The 26,233-nt window shown below is 34.8% G+C and overlaps 1 protein-coding gene across 1 annotated transcript in view; it reads left to right on the top strand.

Annotated features, from left to right (window-relative positions):
- EYS (EGF-like photoreceptor maintenance factor) overlaps window positions 1–26,233 on the top strand; it is a 1,472,906-nt gene that overhangs the window by 852,587 nt on the left and 594,086 nt on the right. The window contains 1 exon segment of the mRNA XM_087856898.1: window positions 10,377–10,383. Coding sequence (XP_087713024.1) covers window positions 10,377–10,383 — 7 coding nt within the window.

The raw sequence follows: 26,233 nt of genomic DNA on the forward strand, positions 1-26,233 counted from the left end.
GAATTGAATTAGCCAACCCTTTAGGGTTCCTTGGAGACCCATGATTCTATATTATTCTAAATTGACCTTTGGTTCATTCCAGAATTGATCATTTGGGGTGCAGATAGTTTTCCTTTGAAACAGATCCAGGGGCAGATTCTGGTTGGAGTTCATATTTTTAGCATACAGGCCATGTATGTGCCTGCTGCTCTGGTAATATGTAAGTAATTAATTAAGTGTAATAAATGTGTCCAGAGGCCTCTGTTTATTTAGTAGTAAATATGTTCAATTAATAATTTTAAAACTAACAAAGTGTTATCAATTTAAAAATAACATATTCAAAATATCTTGAAAAATGGAAATTAATGAGTCATAACCATTGATCTCTGTTATTGAAAAATAGTGTCAAACAAGTTGTCAGACGACCTGAGATACTATATTTCATATTTCTAATAGTGCATACCTTTTAAAACTAAAATATTATAGAATTGTGATATGAGCTTTCACAGAGCCACAGAAAGAACTGCATTCTCCGTTTACCTTGACCTAATTGAAACATGACTTTCCATATCATGAAGCAGTCTAAATTTCAAGTTTTAATCTTTTTATTTCTAAAATTCCAAAACACTGTAACTATAGAATTTTAAGAACCTTAACTATGCTTAACCATGTTTGATTATAACAAGAAGTTATAGTAAAGACAACAAGTTTTTAAACAGCTGAATGCATGAATATAAATATGTGTTGACTGATGAATTAATGAATAGTAGGCATTGGCTGACAATAGTCTGCTTCAGTGACAGACCCAATAAATTAATATATATTTGTCTTCGGATTCACTGTAAAAAGTTCAATCTGTCTGTGGTCTTTTATTTTGGAGACATTTACTATTTCTCTCCTTGATCTAATATATAATGTGGTACATTTAGCAGTAAGCAATCTTAAGCCTCAGAACTGATATTTCATCATCAATGAGAGGATTTTCTAAGTGAAATAATTATAGAAAACTATGAAATAGTCCCTATATTTCTTTTACAACCTTGTAATCAGGACACTGAGTCAAAGTTAGGGTTAGAAAGAGGAGCAACTCAATAAGGTGGTGCCTTGTTACACCACCTCTGTTTGGGTCAATGAATAGTTATGCAATGTCTTCTGGTTGTTGAGTGTAAGTAAAATAAATAAGTATATAAATAAGTAATCAGTTCAATGTCATAGTGACTGATGCCAATAATTCTTGCTGTGGAAATGCTTCCTATGGAAATTTCTCCAACATCCCTACATGTTTTTCAGCTGGGGAATTATCCTCAAAATAGGCATGAACTACACTGCTGTTGTCCTTTTTTTTAGGCTTGTGTCCCCTAGCAGTTGACTGAAAACCAATTTTTCTGTCACAGCTACTCAAAGTATTCTATCTTTACCATTTCCCTATGTTCTTCCCCTCCTCCTTACAGGCCTACTCAGCTGAGTGGGTAGCAATTTAACTTGCTTCATAAGCTGGTCACTTACCATTTCTAACACAGAAGTAGCATTTTCTTTCCTGGATCTCAGTGCTATTTTTCCTTTTACTTTGTGGCCCAAACATTTGTTTTTCTTTCATATTCCTAAAATGGTAAGTTCTGAGTCTTCCAAAAGTATCCACTGTTCAAACAAATATTATTTCCCCACTTTACATTTTTCTTTGAAAATGTGTTTGGAAATATGCTGTGGGTTTTCCCCCATCAGAATAACATTAAACTCAGCCCTGGCCTTGATCTATATATACTTGTCCTGCCTGGCTCCCTTCTCTTTCCTCAGACACTTAATTCCATAAATATCCTTGAAGATGCACTGTATTTCTACCTTCAATATCTTTGTAAGTCACTTACTAGTTTGAGAGTTTTATAGCTTTTAATCCTGAGGCTAAGTCTCATGAATTCTCTTTGGAACCTCTGTGCGGGATGGAATTTAGGGCACTTGATCCAATACTGTCTACCTGGACCAAGCACTAACAATTTAAAACTAAACCCTAACTAGAGTGTCCATAGAAATAATTCACCTCATCGTTTAAGGTAGTAAATATTACGCTGCTCACCAATACGTAAAGCCCTGTCTGGACACTTTCTTATATAATCATGTCTTGGCTCTAGCCATGAATATATAAGGAAAACCTAAGTAGTTTAAGGTCAAGCCACAGCAGCTTGCACCTAAGACCAGCTAAGCCAGCTGAAGCTTTGGAGTGGGCCCTTTGATGAAACTCACAAGGCCATGATTCCACTTCCTCATACTCATGAGCAGCATTTTGCTTAATGTCTACAATGGCCTTTTTTTTTTTTTTTTGGCTCTTGTATCCTTTGTTAAAGTACAGCCTTTGCAGAATCCCATAACCTTGCTGAATCAACATAGTCTGATTTTACTTTTTAGGCCTAGGAACAGTCTCATTTGGCTGAGGCATTCATGGTCTGCATGCATGTATCTAGAGGTGATTACTCTTGCTTAATGAGGGTGAGGTTATCATGTCTTTCCTTTAAGGTCTAGGAAGGTGGCACATCTGTGAACATGGGCATGATAAACAGATGTTACCCCATGTCTTAGTCTGTTTGAGCTGCTATAACAACGTCCCATAGACTGGGTAGTTTATAAACAACTAAAATTTACTTCTCAGTTGTGGAGCTGGGAAGAACAAGATCAAAGCATCAGAATCAGAGGCTGGTGAGAACTTGCTTGCTTTTGTTAGTGTCTTTGCCATATGTCTTCTGTGTCAGAAAATGCTAGCTAGCTCTCTGGCGTCACTTTCAAAAAGTCATGAATCTCAGTCATGAGGGTTCCACCCTCATGACACAATCACCTCCCAAAGGTCTCACCTCCGAATACCACCACCTTGGGCATGAGGTTTCCACATGGGAATTTTGAAGGGACACAAGCGTTCTATTTATAGTACTCAACATGATGGAAATCCCATGCAGTCATCATTCAAGGTTTAAAGACACCTGCCCAAGTCACAATAGTAAAAAAAAGTCAATTTTAAAACACCTCATGGCTCAGATCGCCTCTACCAGCCACCAAGATCAAAATGATTTTTTTTTCTACATATTAAAATTTAATGCCCAGAGGCCCAGGATGGTGGGTGGGGTGCGAGGTGACACAAGGAAGAGCGGTGGGAGGAAAGGAGTGGTCCCCTCTGCGGAGAGGCAGGTGTGAGGCTCAGCAAGACCCAGTTACTGGCGGGGTGGGTGGTCCGCACCGGTTTGATCTCGCCGGCACGCACGCGTGGGCGCCTTTACGCAGGCCCCGCCCACAAGCTACGTGGCGGCCTCCGTGAGGGTGGCCCGGCTCCGATATATCCTGCGTGCTGGGGGCCCTCGCCGGCCCTGACCCCTTCCCAAATCCTAAAGCCTCGAGTGAGGAGAGCCTGCTGAAGTCCCTGCAGCCCAGGCCGAGTCCGGTACGGTGAGGCACCAGTGAGTTGGGGGCGGGGGGCGTCCTCATTTCGCACAGCCCGCGTGTCGGGGCGTGGGAGGCCGTACAGTCAAAGGGACCCGCGCAAAGCCTTGGAAGTAAGAGTATGCCCGATATTGAAGTTCTCTGCTGTTTCATTATTGTTAACAACAGTAAACATTGTAAATCTCAAGTTTAGTAGGCGCAGGGTCTTTCGGGATTCCGAAACCCGGGGTCGTCTTGTGTCGCCAGGGAAGAGGGAGTGTTAGGAGTGCGAGGCCCAAGATAGGGCCACTGTGGCCTGGGGGTGCCTTCTCAACAAACTGAGCTTTTGTTCTGTAAATCCTGCACTGGACCAGAAACGCAGTATATTCGGCCAGAAATGACCCCAAAGTCCAAGAGAATTCTGGGCTCTACACTTTTTTCCTTGTTCCTTGATCTTGCTGCATAAGGTCAAGTAAGCAACCCCAGCCAATTTTGCTGTTTCTGGGTTGCTGTTTATGAAGCTGGATAAAACTCAGTCTCGGACCAAATCCCTTGTGAACGGTACTCGATTGCTTGTGAGGCACTGTAACTCCCCCAGTCCATGGATTGTTTTCCCCTGAGTAAAGGGACACCAGACTCATTAAAAATGAATTAATCAATGGCCAAAGCCATGGGCGCTAGTATTCTCAAAGCTTCCACAAATTTTTAATCCCTGTCTATGTGTCTTGAACTATGAAATAGATGTTAGAGTTTGAGAAAACGTTCAAGAAACAGCGCCTCCCTTATTTAAGTTTGAATTCATATAAGCAATAGACAAGGAGTAAAACTTGCAAGATCAAAACATCACTTTGATACTAAGTAATCTAATACTAGACTGTACCTTGAATCTTCGGGCAAGTGAGTTACCAAATATCAATCCAAAGAATCAAACAGACTTAACTAGCCTGGTTACTGGTCACACTGGGCCAGGACCTGCTTACCCACACAAAAGCAGTGCCTGCCCCCTCAAAACTAAGGAGGAGCAAAGAAGAGCCTTATCCCTAGGGGTCACCATAGGGAAAGGGGCAGGAAAGGGAAGGACTCTACCTGCCTTGTTTCTCATTATAATCTCACAAATCAGATATATTATCCCACCCTCCCTTGTGAGAAGTGAGAGACAGGCTAGAGAGAGGGAGGGAATTTAATTCTAAGGAAACTGCTTCTACATGAAAGAAACCACCAAGTTTGGGAAAGTGGCATTCTTTAGCACCCCAGCATTTCCCAGTTTTTTAATACGCTTGACCTTTTGTTTTCAGCCACATTTTTTAAAAAGAATTTATTTATTTGAGAGAGAGCACAAGTGTGTGTGTGTGTGTGTGTGTGTGTGTGTGTGTGTTGGGGGGAATAGGGATAGAGGGAGAGGGATAAGCAGACTCCCTGCTGAGCAGGGGACTCTGGGGGCTCTATTCCAGGACTCTGAGATCATGACCTTAGCTGAAGACGGATGTTTGACTGACTGAGCCACCCAGGCTCCTCCTCAGCCACATTCTTGATTATCCGTAGGGTCTAAGTGTTTAACCTTTTGAGGAGAGACATCAGGGAAGTTCTTCATTCATGTCATTGAGCTTTGCACATACTTTTTGATAAAGTTATATCGGAATGTGGCTATGCCCATTCATTTACATTTTGTCTATGGCATTTGCACACTACAGTGGTGGAATTCGTTACAGCAGAGATTTTGTCGCCCACAAAGCTTCAAATATTTGCTATTGGGCCCTTTACAGAAAGTTTGCCTGCTAACTCCTGTGCTAGCCAATAGGAAATATATCTTGTTCTTACTCAACTAAGCTCTTGTGGCCAACATAGTATATCTTGATAAATGTGTCGACAGAATAATTCTGTGACTCCACTTGTTTAACAAGGAAGGGTGCCTTGATACTGCTATTACTGTAAGTTTAATTTCTAATTTGGAAGATATGAAGACACTATATTGAGGAATTAGGAAGACATTCATTAAGGAGGTGGCATATAAGTGGAAAATATAGTTAGGAATCAGCAGGTAGAATAGTTGTTAGCTTCTGATTTGTAACAATTACCCTCCAGCAGATGTTAGCTCCCACTAGATACAATTTGTAAACAAAAAGAATCTTCCTTAAAGTTTTGTGTTAAATATAATTTGTGCCTTTTTTTATCTTATTATTAATATAATAATAGCAATGCCAGCAACCAAAGTAATAATTATACATAACATTGGTGAAATACTATTACATCATGCACAATTATAAATAATCTGAATTAATTTAAAAACATGAGACAGGTACTGTTATCTCCACTGAACAGGTGAGTAAACTGAAGTGCAAAGAAGTTAAGTATTTTGCCTAGAGTCATACAGGAAAAAAAGGCAAAGCTAATTGAAAAAATGATCATCCGTCCTCTTAAAAATTAAATCCTTGCCTAAGTTACATGCATATAGGGAAAGCATTTTGAAGGGAATCGTGTACGGTGATTAATACTAATTGAGAATAAACTGCCATATTGATAACGGACATTTCAGTCCCCAATATGTGTTTTCCATTGGTTACCTAAACAAAAATATCTGTCCCTCCTCCTTATATGTGGCTAGTTCCAGAATGGGCAAGCTAAGTCACCTTAGACCAATGTGGTAGGAAAAGTGGCTTGCTAGTTTCTTCTAGAAAATAAATTTTTTTTCCCCTCTGTTTCATTGGATAAGATCTAGAAAATCTCTGCTTCTGGCAGCCACTGAGTGAATTAGCTTAACCTTGTGCTGTATAAAGAGAGAGCATGGTAGTGGGGCTGAAACAGCCAATCCTGAGCTCACTTTACCTCCTCTGTCCTTACTGTATGGGAACATATACATGAACTTATTTTTAAAATGAAGTTTGAGTTAGATTTTTTGGGGGTAAGGGGTATACTAACTCTTGAAAGTGTCTTAGCTTATAAAAATTAAATCAGACTATAAGTCCTTGAGTGTAGAGACTACATATTAAGCTCTTTGACTAACTTATGTTTAATATTTTGCACAATGTAAGTGTCCCATAATGACTTAGAGAGTTGAATTGATGTCCTTAAGATACAGTGGAATGAACACTGGGCATGAATAGATCCAGGTTCTTATTATGGCTTAGTAACTGCCATTGAGAAATTCTTTGAGCAAATTAATTTAGGATCTCTCATCCTGTTTCCTCTTTTGAAGATGAGTGATTTAAGTATATTTTCTTTCAGGCTTGACAGTCTATGACATGAGATTGAGCTGAATTTATAATAATTCCATAATGATCTTGAAAAGAGATTTTCTTTATTTAAATCTCAGATCAGTCCATTCACTTATTTATATATATATCTTTTTGCTCATACAAATAATGTGTAAAATTTGTACTGACACTTGAGTTTTTTGGTTGTTTGCATTCTGAGTGAAAAGAAAGTTGTAATGCATTATCAATAGCTTATTATAATAATTATGAAAATAAACATAATATTAAATATATTCAAAGCCAAAAAAGTCAAATGTAAGGAAAAGTATTCCCCTGAAATATTGGGCTTTCTCAAAAATTATATAAAGGACAATATACATCAAGATTATTGTGGAAATGTGGGATAGTCTGACTTCAATTTGAATCAAAACTTTAAAATAAAAGTCTTGTGAAAAGTCTAAAGGCAATAATCAGTGTAGCTACAACACAACTTGAATGAATACATGTCTTTTGTTTAATCTCATGGCCAGCAAATTAAAATGTATGTTGTGGCTTATAGTTGAGGATTTATGTAACAGCAGTAGAATAAGTGCCAACCGAATTAACAAGTTGATTGTGTAAGCAACAAACCTCATTTTAGCTAAACGGAACTTGACAAATTGCATGACATTCTGCCTGCTAAATTTGAGATTTATAATGTTTACTGCTATTAACAATAATGAAACAGCAGAGAACTTCAATATCTGACATTTTAATCTGTGTATTTCACTTTTGTTCTTGCTAATCAGTTCTTAATTCTGGAATATATTTTCTATTTTGTTATCCTTCTAGCTACAAACTTTGATGTAGTCTTATCAACATTCATTGAACTAAAACACTGCATAAAGATTAACTGTTAACTTTGCTCTTTTCATTAATAAGGATTAGAATGACTGTGGAGGGGGAAAAATGGTTTTTGAGTACATGAAATTCCACAATTTAATTGTTTGCAAGTTGGAATAAAGTTTGAAAGTGCATCTTTTAAATCAGAAAAGCTATCCATTGGCTGGTGGAGATTTGTTTAATGACAGATTTAAAGATAAAGAATTGGTATTTACCACCAGTACCTCGTGGAGCAGTTATGAATGTTTAAAATCCATAGGAAATAATGTTCACAGATTTCATGTATGAAGTATCAGATATTTCTTTAAACTCAAATGAGTACTATATGAGTTATTAGTGGGCATTGGAGAGGGTGAGTGAAATAGCATTTTTATGTAGAGTTAGCATAATTACTGCTTATTTGGAGAAGCTTGCACATGAGTTGCAGTGTGCATTTGTGAGGCGTGACAATGGATTCGTGAGGCGTGACAATGGATTCATGAGACTGATTTTCACAGCATTCTGAATGCTCCTTTAGAAAGCTGCATTTCAGATTTGCCGTTTTGGTGGCAGTATACTTGCTCTGTTTTAACTGATGTTGTTCAAAATATTTTCAGAACTCTCGAAGCTCTCATTAGTTCATTCCCTTTGTGCAGAAGTACGAAAACGCAGAAGATAAACCTTTGTTGTATTATGCCCTTGAGATTTGGGGTTTACTTGTTACTGGGGAGTAATGTAGCCTATCCTGATAGATTCAACATCTACAGCTCTGTTGTAATGTTTCTGAAGTACTTATGAATAATACCATGATTTGCTACTGTTTATAGTGAAAAACATTTATGAACTGAAAGCAGAAGTGTCCAAGATACAACAATGAATAAAAGGCGTAAGGGAATTAGCAATGGAGCATGTGGAAAGGAATGGACATTCAACATCCAGGGCAGAATTAGGTATCTAATACAGTGTAGAAACTAGTTTAGTTTACCTGAATTGTCTAATGCAGCCAGCATTTACTGGTAGTAATTGGTGGGAGTTGGTACTAATAGGCAATAATGTAAAGTAAATGCTAAAATAAGAAAATGACATTCTTTGAAAGGTCTTAAATGTCATGCTAAATAGTTTGGACTTTATTTATTTGGTACATAATATCATGGAGCATGAAACTGACATGATCAAAACTGTTTCAGGAAGGTAATTCTGCAATAGTGAGAAGAATGCTGGACTAGACTTGGGTCTTGAGGTCAGGTTAAGAGTTATTACAGTAGTCTAGACAAGAGCTAAAGAGAGCCACAATAATATTATTAGAAGAATATAAAGAACTATGATGCTAATCTCTTAATTATTAATTCAAAGTATTTTCTACTATACGTTACCTAAAGGTTAATATTTATCTGTATTGATTTATTGTTTTGATTATTTTGATACAATATTAAATTATATTAAATATTTTAATTTTTATTATATTAAAATTATGATTTTAATAATATATGGCATTGAATAAACTTCTAGGACTACCTTATCTAGTACAATTACATACTTTCTACCCATGTTGCTGTCAACTAGTTTACATATAAAAAGAGCAAAATACATACTCTCTTCTATTGTTATAAAACCTTGAAAAATAGACTCTTTCTATAATATTACCTTATTACCTTTGTATCCTTATAAATTCATAAGAAAATAACTTTTTACATTAATATAAAATCAGTTACTATCATTATAATATAGAAGGTTTTTATGTAAGAGTTAGAGAAGATACATATGCTATCAAAGGCCTAGATTTCTCAACTTAAATTGGGATTATAGTAGCTCTTAATATGGTTATTATGGAGAATAAAATAATGCTTATAAAACATTTCACATATTATCTGACACAGAGTAAGCTACATAAATATGAGTAATATTGATATTACTTAACCAGTCATCAAATAGAACTGACAGATGGATCATTTAGTATTATTACACATACTAGTAATAATATACTTTCTTGTACAGAGCTTTTGAGTATAGAGAGAAATTTAAAAACATTGAGAAATTAAAAATTTCTTAAATCATTTTATTTTTATCCATTCAACTAATTTTATAAGCATCTATTATGTGTGCTCAAGGTCTTGAGCTAAAAAGAAACAAACTCAGTTCTGGCCATAAAATTTTACATTCAAATGGAGAGAAAGCTATTTTACAAAGTAAATATTATTCAAAATTAATATATTAATAGAAGCATATACAAGGGATAATAAAAAATATAATAAGACCACTTAAATGCCCTTTTGAATCCATGGTACAGTTTTATAGGGAAATTCAGTATTTATGTTGAGATGACAAAAAAAATCAGTTTGCTAAGAATACAGTTGTTAGAAAACATTCTGCAGAAAAAGAGGATGAAAACAGACACAAAGAAACATGCATATACTAACTACATGTAGTGCTTTTGCTGAAGTATAACTGAGAACAGTGGTCAAATAACAAGGATAGAAATGAGAGGTCTATTTTATGAATAACAAAAGTGAGATTGAGAAACTATGACTTTTTTGACCCATTCAGCCACTAAATAGGAGAACACTGATATGAATACAAATAGTTTCTGAAACCTTTATCCTATTCTGCATTGCTCTAATTTTCAAAGGCTTTTTTTCAAGCCATGTATTATCAAACATTGAACACATGTTTCCTTTTGAAGCAGTATTTTGATACAGTAGTAAGTTTCTCTGCTGGCCCACTGGCTCTGTTGTAATGTTTCTGAAGTACTTATGAATAATACCATGATTTGCTACTGTTTATAGTGAAAAACATTTATGAACTGAAAGCAGAAGTGTCCAAGATACAACAATGAATAAAAGGCATAAGGGAATTAGCAATGGAGCATGTGGAAAGGAATGGAAGGCAAATTTCAGTTACACTGGTAGAGCAATTATCAGCATGAGTCAGGGACCAAACCATTTATAGACTACAGGTGCAAAACATATGAATTTGAAGTGATTATATCAAAACTTTCCTTCCAGTTATAAAATTCTATGATGTTAAGACTCTAAAATGACAATGTGAGGTATTGGGAGAGTGTTTCAAATAAAATATGAGTTATTTCCCTGTCTTCAAGTAGCTCGTTCCCCAGCAGGTTAGATGGTACATATGTACTGGCATAAAAAATTAAGGATGCAAGTGCAGCATTAGATAATACTTAGGAGACCAATTCCCTTCAGCTCTTCAGCCTCCTTTCTGCCCAGAGGATTTGAGGTGGGGAGACTGACATTCAAGGAAACATATGTTGGGCTCCTGGGTGGCTCAGTCATTAAGCGTTTGCCTTCTGCTCAGGGTCTGATCCCAGGGTCCTGGGATCAAGCCCCGCATCGGGCTCCCTGCTCTGCTGGGAGCCTGCTTCCTCCTCTCCCGCTCCCCCTGCTTGTGTTTCCTCTCTTGCTGGCTGTCTCTCTCTCTGTCAAATAAGTAAAATCTTAAAAATGTTGATAATATTTAGGAGGTAAGAAGAGAAGGAAACCACTTTTAATTGGAGAACCAAAAACAAATCCACAGTGGAGGGTGTGATAAGTAGAGCCCTTGAAGAAGGAAGTACTGTTTTCATTGGAAAACCACCAGAGCTGGTCCAAGGGATTTGGTGAGCCATTGGTAGAGGACTCTTGAAGAAAGGGCACGGCATAGGGTGCCTGGGTGGCTTAGTCAGCTAAGCAGCTGCCTTCGGCTCAGGTCATGATCCCGAGGTCCTGGGATCCAGCCCTGCATTATTGGCTCTCTGCTCAGCGGGAAACCTGCTTCTCTCTCTTCCTTTGCACCCCCCTCCCCGCCCCCGCCAATTGGTGCTCATATGCACATGCACCTGCGCGTGCCCTCTTTCTCTGTCAAATATGTAAATAAAATCTTTTTTAAAAAATAAAAAGGGCAGGGCCTGACACTTGGGAAAGAGCCTTTCTTTTTTTTATATTGGAGTAACTTATTTCCATATTCCACTGAATAGGTCTCTATTGCCTTTATGGTACTGAATCCTTGCTGCTTGGTAGATTTAATGTGTGCATTTCATAGAATTGTACCTTCCCTAAACTGTTTCAAGTCAGTGACCAATTGAATGGTCTCATTTGTTCAGTCCTGTGTAAGATGTTTGGTCTAAATAGTGATTTTTAGCATGCAGTGTGCAATGGAAAATCTAAAAACCTGTGCAAGTTGGAAAATATGTGTGTGTGTGTGTTTTCTTATGACCTACATGCCTTTGAGGCAAAGAAATTATTTTAAACTGATCCTGGCTTGTATCACTTTGGCAATAATAAGGAATAGTGAGCCAAATGACTAGCATAATTGGCTCTTCTGAGATGAAAGAGCAGTGGGGAACCAAAGAAATTCCAAATGAACACATTTCTTCAATTAATAGAGTCTTTTTAAAAAGAAGAAATGTATTTCCTATACTTTTTCACTCTAGGTGAGTGAGTTAACTACTTCACCTTGCATATACCCAGTGATCTCCTGGAGAGGATTTGTACCATTGCATCACTTTTGAAAGGGCTCTCCAAATCTAGAAGCAGAGAAAAACAGGCATCTTACGTTTAAAGTAAACAATACCATTAATATATCACATCTCCTTGTTTTTCATTTCCATATTGTAGCAGATCTTCATAGAGTATCTAAAATGTGACATTATTAAGGTAGCTTAAAATCTAGTGTTAAAGACGGACATGCAAGTAGTTAGCTACTAGTGAAGGTAGTACAGTAGGATAGCATGTATAGAGGACAATGAGGAGACATTAACCATTTGTGTTCAGGGGAACTAACTGAAGGATTCTTGGGCTGAATGGCATAATGAGTTTCATTAAAAAAAAAAATCCAGAACAGTAATGTATTTGATACGAGAGACTTGCAAATTAAATGAGGGTTGTTACTACTATTCTCATTTTAAAGATGAGGAATTAGGCCTACAGGTTCAAGTGACTTATTTAATATAACAGAATTAGTAAGTGGCAAACTGGACCTAGGACCCAATAATGATAATAATAGTTGCCTGGTATTGAGTATTTACTATGTGCCAGAAATTGTGTTAAGTATTCAGTATTTTTTTCTCATTTAATATTCATAGCAACCTATGAAGTAAACCATATTTGTGGATATATTGAGGAGAAGAAAAACAATGAATAGGAGGATTATCATATATTAGTTTTAGATAATAGATATAGCATGAGAAGTTTAACAAAAGGAAGACATCGGGAAACACTTATAAGGATTTGTGAGCACAAGACTGTCTTTGGTAATTCAGACTTGCTAGTATATGACTAATTTGAGCATAGTGTAAAAGAAAAAGGAAGGATATTTATAAGTCCATGTTTTCTCACCTGTGTTCTGATTGGCCAATGTGTCATGGCGGGAGACCCCAGGAGAAACAGCTCAGTTTGAAAACAACTGTGACCGTCCATTGTCCTGAATGCTTTCCCTGCCCTTTCCTGTGACCAAAGAGAGCTGAGTTTGAAAGAGAGTTAGGAGAATTACAATTGGGACAACACAAATGCTATAGTATTTCATAGTTGAGGAAAATTGAAGTTTCAGTAAATTACCCAAAGACTCAAAGTTATTAAATTGAATCTAGGTTTTCTGACGACAAAACTCATTGTTTAATCACTATACTGTGTTGCTCCTCTTGAATACATAACATGCTACATCTTAACAAAGACTTTCTGCTTCTAATGCAAGTTTTTGAAACAGTCTGTACATGAAAATTTACCATGTTGAATTAATTCTGATGAAACTGGTAATTAACCATGACCATCAATATTAATAGCAGGAAGTGAAAATAGTTATGATCTGCAGTTCCTGTCATCATGGAGTGTGCAAATTTATAATTAACTTGATAAGCTTCTAGAATACCAATAGGATTTGAGTCATTTTTAGAGTATTCTCCTGTATTCATTCTATGATTCTAAGCAGTAATCTTAATGAGCAATAAATAAATAGAAGATGAGTGACTGGTAGTGAGAAATGCATGTGCTGTTTCCTAGTTACTTTTTTCTTAAACAGGAAAGCCATCTCCCATGGTATCATATGTGTGTATTTTCATTATACTTTAACAACAGGAGAACATTATTTAGTATTTATTCTAGCCTTGGTCAAATTATGAATTCATATGTAGAAGTTGCCAAAATATCAGCATGTAGTGTATTTATAAACAAGAATAAGTTTATTATGATGCACTGAAGTAGGGGAGAACACACTGACAGAATCTTAGCAGTATCTCTGAAGGGAAGTCAGAAGTGGGATAGTTACAGGAATATGGGGGAGCGGTGAGTTTAAAATGATAAAAGGAGAGGGTCTTTCCAGTTGGGTGATTGAAAGTGAACAAAAATGGGAGTATAATAGCTTAGAATTTTTAGATGCAAGAATTATAAAAAAAAAAAAGAATTTGTAGATGTAGTTAAGCTAAGGTTTTGAAGCATTCCCTGATAAGTAAGCATATTGCTTGATAAGTGAGCTATTTTGATCAGATGAGCAGATAATTGGTTCTGATAAAATGGCTTATAGGAATATCCTGAAATAAAAAGTGAAGTTATTTATTGACTTATAGTCTTACCTCTCCAGCACAAAGTTTTCCTAGTATTAACAACTAAGTCATGTTACCAAGGGTGGGCTATAGGCTTCTCTAAATTATGTTGACACAGGTGGACTCATTCTATGGGGGAACCATTCTGGCTGTTGATCCACAAGTCTCAAAGGAGTGTCCCAGAGATCCTTTTTAATTCTTTTAGTGACCATTTATAGCATTGGTTAAATAAGCAATAGCTTACTATAATTCTGACATCTATCAAAAGGAATTTAAATAATTTTTAATGTGAAAAATAGGCACGTGGCCTTTTATTTACTGTTATTTGTTAATATGTAATACAATTATATTTGATTTCCTAGCATTTACTTATAAGTGGCATTAGGATTTCTGTGTTGGCTTTGTAATCATGAATTCTAAAAAGGTCATATTAGCAAATATTTTATTCATTAGTGCTTAAGTGTGTTAGTTGAGAAACATTTACTGACAACAGATTGGCTTATGTATAGCAATTACTATTTTTTTTCTATTTATATTAAAGTATCACTGATACTATTTTATGTGCCATGGCATTGGGTAAATATTTCTCCATTTATATGCTATTAAATAAACATGCCACCAAATTTGATGTTATTGATAACGCTTAGACTTATATTTCAACCCTTAATTTCCCAAACTACATAAAATTAACAAGATAAATATACCTAGAGTTTTATTAAATTACAGTTGAATTTTCCTCTTTTATTTTAGAAACTTTAAATTTTATTTTAAATCTTCTTTTGCCTAATGAATGTGAGTTGACTAATAAAATAAATGGTAGGTACTACCGTCATGATTTTGTTTCATTAAAATAAATACAGATGGTTCCCAACTTAGAATGGTTCAACTTACAATTTTTTTTGACTTCATGATGGTGCAAAAATGAAAATGTGCTTTGAATTTTGAATTTTGATCATTTCCTGCACTAGCAATGTGTAGTATGATACTCTTGTGATCCTGGGCAGGGGCAGCGAGCCATAGCTCCCAGTCAGCCACAAAAGCCCAAACATAAACCGATACAAACATTCCGTACCATCTAATACAACCATTCTGTTTTTCACTTTCAGTACAGTATTCAATAAATTACATGAGATATTCAATACTTGATTTTGCCCAACTGTATATTAATGTAAGTGTTCTGAGCATGCTTAAGGTAGGCTAGGTTAAGCTATGATGTTTGCTAGGTTAAGTGTATTAAATACATTTTCATGGGTAGTAAGGAGGGCACGTATTGCATGGAGCACTGGGTGTTATATGCAACTAATGAATCATCAAACTTTACATCAGAAACCAGGGATGTACTGTATGGTGACTAACATAATATAATAAAAAAACATTAATAAATATAAAAATAAATATATTTTCAACTTACAATATTTTTGATTTGTGATAGGCTTATTGGGATGTAACCCCAAAATATATCAGAGAAGATCTGTAATAAGAAAAATCGGTGCTCAAAATTAATCATTCCCTGTGGCAAAATTGTGGGCTAAATGTTATAATTTTAATTCAAATTAATTTATAAAATGCATTCTTTCATCTTATGTGAGATATCAAGGTGTTCTTAGTTGAATTCCTTCACAAAAACATAAGGGTTAGATCAAGCTTTACAATTGAGGGATGGTATGTATGTGATTATTCCAGGATGTCAATTTGACATATTCAACTTTGATGGACCAATGATGACAAAATTGCTGCATTGAAATGACAGCGATTTTTAGCTATTTCTTCCACTAACTCTTGTTTTGTGTCTCATATAAACTCCCTGACGTACTATTTTTTTAAGTAGGTACCAGTATGTATATTAATATTTGGGAAGCATTTTCTGTTTCTGATGTCTATTTAAATAGACATATTTAAATGTCTCCTAATTCAGCTAGTATACCTTTTTCTTTTTTTTTTTCAACTTTTGTAGCTGAAATATCTACATATTTTGGTTTTTGTTTTGTTGTCTTTTGTTTTAATATTTTTTATTATATTATGTTAGTCACCATACAGTACATCCCTGGTTTTTGATGTAAAGTTCGATGATTCATTAGTTGTGTATAACACCCAGTGCACCATGCAATACGTGCCCTCCTTACTATTTTGGTTTTGATTTTTGGTTTACCAAATTCTCCATTAAATTGACCAGTAAACAGACTTAAATTTGTACTTGTCATTTCCTAGAAATAAATAAAGTCTAGGTTTGATGAGTTCTGACAATGGCTAAATATGTTCCTTCAAGTCAAGGGAAAGTAGATGATAAACGTGCTAGACTTATTGAACCAAATATGAATCTGTGTGTTTTTCTGATGACTTCCCTTCTCATCCCTACACATCTCCCATGTTGACTTCTGAGATTAATTAATTTGTAATGGGCGAAGTCAAGACTAGTTTCAGACAATTGGGAGAGCTGACTCTCATACTTGGATACTTGCAGCTGAGTCTAATTTGTATTTTTATTCAGTTTTTCCATTTCCTTCTTTTTTTCTTTATAATTTTATTTTTATTTAAGTTCGATTAATCGACATATAGTGTATTATTACTTTGAGAGGTAGAGTTCAGTGATTCTTCAGTTCTTTATAACACCCAGTGCTCATTACATCCCAAAACATCCTTAATGCCCATCACCCGGTTACCCCATCCCGCACCCACCTCCCCTCCCGCAACCCTCAGTTTGTTTCCTTTGGTTAAGACTCTCTTAATGGTTTGTCTCCCTGTCTGATTTCATCTTGTTTTATTTTTCCCTCCCTCCCTCTATGCTCCTCTGTTTTGTTTCTTAAATTCCACATATGATTGGAATCATATCACAATTGTCTTTCTCTGACTTATTTCACTTAGCATAATACCCTCTAGTTCCACCCATGTTGTTGCAAATAGCAAGATTTCAATTTTTGATGTCTGGGTAATATTCCATTCTGTATGTATGTGCATGCATGTGTGTGTGTATGTATATATGTGTGCATATATATGTTTACCACATCTTCTTTAACCACTCATCTATCGATGGATATCTGGGTTCCTTCCACAATTTGACTATTGTGGACATTGCTGCTGTAAACTTTGGGGTGCAGGTACCCCTTCAGATCACTACATTTGTATCTTTGGAGTAAATACCTAGTAGTGCAGTTGCAGAGTCATAGGGTAGCTCTATTTTCAACTTTTTGAGGAACCTCCATACTGTTTTCCAGAGTGATTGTACCAACTTGCATTCCCACCAGCAGTGTAAGAGGGTTCCCCTTTCTCCGCATCCTTGCCAACATTTGATGTTTCCTGACTTCTTAATTTTAGCTGTTCTCACTGGTGTGGGGTGATATCTCATTGTGGTTTTGATTTGTATTTCCCTGATGCCAAGTGATGTTGAGCATTTTTTCACGTTGTCTCTTGGCCATTTGTATGTCTTCTTTGGAGAAATGTCTTTTATGTCTTCTCATTTCTTGACTGAATTATTTGTTTTTTGGGTGTTGAGTTGTATAAGTTCTTTATAGATTTTGGTTACTAACTCTTTGATAAAACATTTGAAAATTTCTTCTTCCATTCTATAGGTTGTCTTTTGGTTTTGTCGACTGTTTCCTTTGCTGTGCAAAAGCTTTTCATCTTGATGAAGTCCCAGTAGCTCATTTCTGCCTATGTTTCCCTTGCCTTTGGAGACATGTCTAGCAAGAATTTGCTGCAACTGGGGTCAAATAGGTTGCTTCCTGTGTTCCTTTCTAGGATTTTGTTGGATTTCTGTCTCACTTTTAGGTCTTTCGTCCATTTTGGGTTTATTTTTGTGTGTGGTGTAAGAAAATGGTCCAGTTTCATTCTTCTGTATGTGGGTGTCCAATTTTCCCAGCACCATTTGTTGAAGAGACTGTCTTTTTTCCATTGGATATTCTTTCCTATTTGTTAAGGATTAGTTGACCATAGAGTTGAGGGTCCATTTCTGGGTGTTCTATTCTGTTCCATTGATCTATGTGTCTGTTTTTATGCTAGTACCATACTGTCTTGATGCTTATTTCCTTCTATAATGAATTATGGCATCCTAATCTAATTCCAGAATATACTATAAAGGGCACAGGAAGTCTGAGACAACAGAAGCCACTAAAGATTTCATCAAGGATGAGAAACAATTTCCTCCCAAATGAGAAAAATTATTCCCTGAAGAGAAAAAATGATAAATAGGTGGAACAGTTCTTGACTCATAGTGGCCACTTGGCCTGTCATAGCTGACTAATTGAATGAAAGAATAAATTCAGTGAATTCATTTATTTTGGCAAAGATGAAGAATCTCCTTTTCTAGTAACCTTGGGGAATGTTTCACTAATTCTAGTTCTGAATATTACTTCTTTTAGAGTCTAAGGTAAGAAGCAACAGCTATCACCCAGTTTGTTAATTTCTCAAAGCAGGAAGGGAAGAAATTTTATCTCAATAAAGGCAGAGAGGCAGAGTGCCTATGGGCAAGCCTTAGGGCTATAGAGCTAGAAGCGATGTCACCTCCCCTTCTAGGATTCCCAAGATTCCTTGGATTCACAGGAGTCTTAGAAAGTTCTAGTAAGATGAATATGGAACCAATTATTCATGAATGTTTTCATCCTTGTTTATGAAGAGGAACAATGTGTCAATTGTGCACATGAAGCTAAGAGTTTTGAGATTGAGTTATTGAAAATTCTTAGAGTTGGTAAACAAACTTTAACATATGAGTTATATTAATTTTGTTATTTAAACTTCTTTGTAATAGTTCCCTATTTTTAGGAAAAGCTAAAAAGTGTTATGAAAGCAAAATATGGCTTTTGGGGAAGAGTGAATGGAAGGATATGCTATGGCAAAATAGCTAAGAAAACTAAGTAGTTGAGTTTCTGTCTGCCCCAGATTGTTCATTTTAAGGCCATAGCTCTGCTTCCCAAGGTAGATATAGAACTATCCAGGTCTTAAATCAGTGCAACATCTGACACAGGTAAAGTAGAGTCCATAGTCAGATATGTCATTTAAAATGGAGACATTTTCTTGGGCGTAAAATTGCATAGAGAATCCAGAGTCATTCAGGCAACAGACTGGAAACTAGCCTAACCATCATCCCACTCAGAATTATTAAGTTTTACTTTTCTTTTTAAATTGTTTTTGTTACATAGTGAATAAATACAATAATACAATGAAGACTTTTAACCTACATAAATAATGAATGACAAATAAAAGAAAGAACTATGCCTACTGTCCACATAACTTAAGAAGTAGAACATTATCAGCAACTTTTAAACACCCATATCCCATGGCTTTCATTTTGGTTATTAATCTTTAGTCTTTTTTTATAATTATATATCACTAAACAATATAATCATATATATGCAGTATTATATAAAATATATAATAACTCTAAATAATGCATTGTTTTATTGGATGTTTTGAAATTACATAAGCTTTAAAATATTTTATACATTTTTTGGCTGCTTACTTTTTGATCAATATTTTACTTATTAGAATCTTTCATGGTGATGCATATTGCATTTTTCCTAGTGTATACACAAAAGAGCTTCTTGGGAGCATAAGCATAGAAGTAGACTTGCTGTATCCTGAAGGGTGAAAACATTCAACTTTTCTTGATTATGTGAAAGCATTTTCCAAAATGACTTCATTTGTACCTAATCCTAATCAAATTCTATCATAGCACTGGTTATTTTATAACTTTGGGAACACCTGGTATTTTCAGGCTGTAAAATTTTTGCCATTTAGGTAATTATAAAAAATATCTCATTGGAGTAATTTGCAATCCCTGAATACTAATAAAGATTACCTTTTTTCCTGTGTTACTGGTAATTCATATTCTCTTTCAGAAAAATTTTTCCAAGACTTTTACACCTTTTTTGACTGGATTAATTGCTTTTATTGGATTATAGTTTCAGTTTGTCCATGTTTAATTTTGGATTCTGTGTTTAATGTTGAATTACTGATCTCAGTTTTATGTTTTGCAAATGTCTTCTTGATGTTTATGGCTTGTTTTTTATTTTTAGTGTTTTCAGATTAATACAAGTCCTTAAATTAATGTCCTCAGACATATCCATCCTTTCATTTTTTATTTATTGTTTTTGTGTCTTTTTTTTTTAAGATTTTTATTTATTTATTTGAAAGAGAGAGACAGCTAGCGAGAGAGGGAACACAAGCAGGGGCAGTGGGAGAGGAAGAAGCAGACTCCTAGCGAGGAGCCCAATGCGGGGCTCGATCCCAGATCGCTGGGATCACGCCCTGAGCTGAAGGCAGACGCTTAAAGACTGCACCACCCAGGTGCCACATGTTTTTGTGTCTTTTTAAAGAAATACTTCTTTTTCCTAAAATCACAGAAGTATTCTGCTATATGTGATGCCAAAAGCATTAAATAATTGTTTTCCCATTTACATCTTAAGCCACATAAAATTGATATTTTTACATATACTTTTAATTATGAACAATTTCAGTTTTGTTCATGAGGACAAAATATTGTCTCTGTAACATTTTGAAATATTTACTTTCTCTCTCTTGCTTTCAAGGATATCTGTTTTGTTCCTTGATCTTTTTAGACCAAAAAAAAAAAAAAAAGGTCAGTACTTGTTCTTGATTTCTTTAGTATTTGAATGACTTTACGATAAATCCTCTCCTTCCTTTATATTAATTTTTCTTAGGAGGCTTCTGACAATTCTTAACTCTTTGTACTTCCATTACTGTACAATATCTTCCTCATATCTCAGAACTCTTATTCAAAATCCTTCAGCTGTTTGGTTTTTGAATGTATCCCCATAGCATACTTTAACTCTCTCTCAAACACCTTTGTTTTCCCCCAGCATTTCTGTTACTTTACTAAAACATAAGGAAATCACTCTGGCTGCAAAGTTAAGAAGTTTGGAAAACAGCCTTTTCATGTGCTTAAGTTTTAGTTTATCACTGTAAATGGCAAAGATGAGTTAAGTGCATCACTTTTATACTTATTGTGATTTCAGATATATTTATAAGTATTACATCATCTTATTTGTGTTCTGCATTTTTTCCTTTTGTCTTTTCTTCCTTGCCTACTTTTTGATTGCAGGAGCTTTTTATTGAGTCTTTCTTCTAAAATTGTAAATTAATCTGCCGTTCTTGTTTCTTTAATGTTAATCTTTAAATTTTCATCATATATATGTACCATGTATAAATTTTATCAATATTTATTCCATTTTCATACCAAATACAAGGATCTTTGACACTGTTTCTCATCTCTGCCCTTCTTTTTATCTAATATTTTTAACTCCATCTTATTTATGCCACAAATCAGTTATTATGTGTTTAGTCTTATCTCTAAATCTTGTCCTCTTTTGTTCAGGTTGCTATATTTTGCAAAATTTTCAAGCATTAATTCTTCTATATTGCTTTTCCGTATTTTTTTCTTTCCTTCTGAACTCCAACTGAGTATGTATTAGATTTTTCTCTCTATCCAGCATGTTTCTTGACCTTGTTTTCATTCTTTTTGTCTAGTGTTTTCACTGCTGCACTCTGAATATTTATTCATATCTACCTTTCAGTAGATTAATGATCTTTTAAACTGTGTCTTCCACTGAATTTTTATTTCAGACATTTTATTTTTCATTTCTACAAGTTTTATTTGATTCCTTTTCAGATATTCTTGGTCATATATAATAGTTTCTCATTCTTTACATTTTTGATTCTATCTCTTACTTTTTAAACATATTGAGCAAAACTATTTTATGTTCTACACCAGATTATTCCATTAACCAAAGTCTGTTTGTTATACTCTTCCTGATAGTTTTCTGTTCATGTGTTTTTTTGTTTTTGTTTTTGACAATTCTTTGAAAGCACCTTGCCTTGGAGTTTTATTTGTAGGAATTCTTAGAATTCTGGCTTTAAAAATGTATTATTCTACTTAGGCTTTGTGATTTTTTTTTTTCTGCCAAATGTTTAGGTACTACAAACTGTGTATCACTTCAAAATATATTCTAGATTTGAGGTCTCCTCCTAAATGAATATGAGTCCACACATATATTAAATTAATATATCTAGAATGCACTATATATATGCTGAATTCATTCTGCAAACATACAGGAGGACTGAATTTTGGTTATAAATTCTCAGGATATTTTTTTCCCTTTTTCCCCCAGCACTATGGCCAAACAGTCATTTCTTTGCCAACTTCTATAGGGCAGGTTTAATTATATCTCCCTTTTGGAGTTCAGTTTATACAGGGATTTCTATTTGATTACTAATCTTGAATGGGACCTACATTCATCTTTCATATCATGTGCCTCATCAAAATAGAAGATTAATATCTCCAGAGTTCCACAGAGGTCAGCCTTCAGGAATATAACTGTCTTCATTGCACTTCCATTTGTATAGTTTTCAACTTCCGTATCAAGGTTGGCCTCTGAAGATCCTTTTTCAGCTCAATAGTGCATTTAAAGTGCTTAATAAAATGTTTAGCCAATATATTTGTTATGTAAATCTAGCCCTACATTTTCCCAGAATGGAAGGAAATGGAGTCTGATTATTCAGTTATGACACTTTCTTGTTAGAATTAGCAAATATCCAGCAAGTCTGGGAAATCCCTAGTCTCACTTAGTGCTACATCCATTGTGACATTTCTTTTATAATAAACCAGAATAGTTCTGATTAGTATTTTTATGTTATAAACTAAATTATGCATCTAATTGCATAATTCCCACCTTTCGATGAATTCCAAAAATTGAAAAACTCAAGAGTATCAGGTATATCTAAGGTTTCCCATTGGATTTACAATATTAGATGAAGTCTCGGATTAAAAAATATCATTCCAAGGCTGTAGAGTCTTGAATGTGAGGATCAAGCTGTGGACAGCATTAGCTTAAGTAACATTTGAAGATATAAATTGAAAGTAATAAACTATGCAATAATATAGAATACTCCTCTGTAAGGAGGGCAGATTCTACAGGCCTAGGATCTCTTGATAAACTTAGTTTCAACAAGATCAGAACTGTAGTATAATCCTGTTAGGTTGAGGCAGAGTTCACATGTATTTTGGATGTTCCTTTAAAACTAAAGCTGAGTATTTATTAACTATACTTAGAAGTAATTCTATAAGAACATAAAGAATTCTGGAGTCTTTCTAACTGAAAGATGTAGATTAACAAAAACTAGCAGTCCAGTTAAAGATGATTGATTAAACTTATAAATTTACCTATGCTTTCTCCTGAAATCCCACAAATAATGAGCAAAACATTTTTTTAAGGTAGAAATCCACTAGAACAAAGGTAATGGTAGAGGAGAAAACATGTAAAAATTTGGAAGCTGAAAAACAATTGGCAAATGGTAACAGACTAAACAGACTTGAAAATCTGGGAACTGAAATTGGCAATGGGAAAAGTAGAGAAGCATGGTGATTGATAGCACAGAATCTACAAAAGCCTCAGGAAATGGCAACATTAGATGATGGGAAGTGTGAGTGAAAGTGGAGTAAAAATTCCACTAGTTAAATGTTTTAGAGTTGATACATTTTTCACCAAACCTTCTATGTGCTGACATATCCAGCAGTCCTTGAATGAAATCAGACTAATTTTTAACCTTAATATGTCAGGTTATCCTGCATAGCCCACTGAGCTCACTGAGATGTACAAGGACATCCAGATGACAGGAAGCTTCAAATCTTTACAAGATATCTTCCCGAGGAAATACATATCTTTTGTTCTCTAAGCTTTATATCACTCAAATTAACACATCTTTATCTTTAACAACTTTGAAATTAAAAGAATGCATTTTGAGTTATAGTATGTGTCCTCAAAATTGTGAAGTGAAAGGTTTTTTTTTTAATAGTAGGAAAAATAAAAACAAAGTTGATTATTACAGTTTGGAGGCATTCTGAGAATTTACAGGTTTTTAAAGGCTTATTAAAAGCCAGTGGTTACTTTTAAAATGTTCAATTATTCACCCATTCATTTACAGCCGTAATATAGATAAATGATGTAAAATATAAGTAATTTTCTGAAATGAAATTTATTGCTTTGCTTAATAAAGTTAAATATAAGTTAGCTCTTCTATTCAATAGTATAAGTTTCAGATTATTTCTCCAAAATCAAAATAGAGTCAACTTTCAAAATATGTGCCCTAAGAAAATGAAAAAATACTGTATTTTGCCCAAAATTTGCACAGCTATGAGGTAGTGAATGCCCATTCCAGTCTTCAGTCCAGATCCAATATGCTTATCATTAGAATTGTTCATATATATATATATATATATATATATGTGTGTGTGTTTGTATATATATTAAATTAATTAATTATTTTTTAAAGTAGGTTCCATGCCCAGCTTGGAGCCCAACATGGGACTTGAACCCACCACCTTGAGATCAAGATCTGAGCTGAGATCAAGAGTCAGATGCTCAACTGACTGAGCCACTCAGGTTCCCCAACCATTAAAATTGTTTTTGACCAGATGATCTTCCAGTAACATACAGTGTTTCTATTAGACCACTGGAATTTTCATGATATATAATAGTTTCAAAATGGGTCTGAGGAAAACAAATTCTGTATTTCATGTATTTGTTCTTCAGCTTTCCATTAATGCCAATCCAAGGATGGTTACAACCCCTAGCACTCTTTTTTTCTTATGCTGATTTTTCTGGCGCTTCACCTCCATTCTGAGAATGTCACTTTTTGGCTTACAACCTTCCCTCCCTGTAATCTCAAAACAAAAAAGAGATCATCTCATCTTTCTTTTCTCTGTACTTCATTCCAAAAGGACTAGCAGTGGCTTAAAAATGCCACGTAGTTTAAATAATTGAGGAAACATGACACGTATATGTATTTTATGCCTTGACTTATTTTAATGATGAACTTTCATGTCAATAAAAGTCATACTAAAGTGTCAGTGACCAGTAGACCTTTTAGAGTTTCCTAAAAGTAGCTGTTTTCAAAATAAATCCTCTAACCTGTCACACCTGAGGGAAGATGTTCTTATGCAAAAACCACTCCCATCAGTGCAAGTTAAAGACTGCTCTGTATATGTGTGTGTGTGTGTGTGTGTGTGTATACTGTCGAGGGGGGAATTTTCTCCTATCCCTCTTGATTCTTTTAGCTGGTCTAATAATTAAATTGACATAAGACAGATTAACAAGAGAAAAAAAACAAATTTAATTGTGTATATACAGAGGTCTCATAGAAACGGGATCCCAGAAGTGACCAAAGCAGGATATTTATATACCTTTTAGGCAAAGAAACAATAAATTTGTAAAGAACTGACAAGACAAAGAAACTTAGGCTTGGATACTAATTATTGAAGAAACTGAACAGTTTATTTCCATAGGCTCCTTGGCCCTGAATTTTCTGACTTTGGTTTTAAGGATGTCTCTCTACCTCCTTGTGCAGGAAAGTTACCTTTAACATTGGAGATTTATTTCTTACTTTCAGTGGGACAGAGAAGAAGGTCAGAGTGCCCTTCTTGCACCAGCTGTTTCTCAAATAACTTTAATTCAGAATAATCAGTATGCCACTTTGGCATATTTTTGGGAAGCCTGCCCTGAGCACTCCATTAATACGTATATTAATGTGTGTTATATATATGTATATATTCATTCATATGTGTGTATTTATGTGTGTATAAAATCATATTACCTATATATATTTTTAACCTTCATGGCCTCCCTTTTATCTATATATCTATGTCCCACAATTTTGTGGATCATGATTTTTCTTTTGTACTCTTCCCTGTGGTCAGCTGCTGGTTAATAGCAGAAATCAGTCTTGAACCTCTAACAGTGTTGAAAGATCAGGTGAAGAGTTGAAAATTAAATTGCTAGGAACAAGGTGAGATATGGATAATCACTGTTAACACCTCTATTTATCCTCTTATCTGTCAGTAAAGTCTGAGCATGGAGAAAGTTGATGATTGCCAAGACAGCTTGAGGGGGACAGTTAGACTATAGGCATTATTGAAGTAATATGATAGATTGTAAAATAAAATACATGAAAAAAGAATATTTGGTGAGTAAGTATAAAGTATTTATGATTCTGTTTAAATACATATGAGTGAAGAATAACTATTTAATTTCTTAAGTATGGGGCAAATATTTTACTTTTGAAATGTTGCCCCAAATAAGCAGCAGTATATCTAGAAAATTAAAAGGGGGTTTTCAAGTTTTATTAATTATAAGTTATTGAGACAGATCATTTGGTTATGTTGCATAAGATAATAGTACTGGTAATAGCATTTGTATTTTATTTTATTATAAATTAACAAAAAATGCACCCCAGCAATTATTTTTTAGAACTTATTAAATAGATACTT

Source organism: Ursus americanus, chromosome 29 (assembly GCF_024610735.1).
Source record: "Ursus americanus isolate L20-20 chromosome 29, mUrsAme1.1.p, whole genome shotgun sequence".
Lineage (NCBI taxonomy): Eukaryota > Metazoa > Chordata > Mammalia > Carnivora > Ursidae > Ursus > Ursus americanus.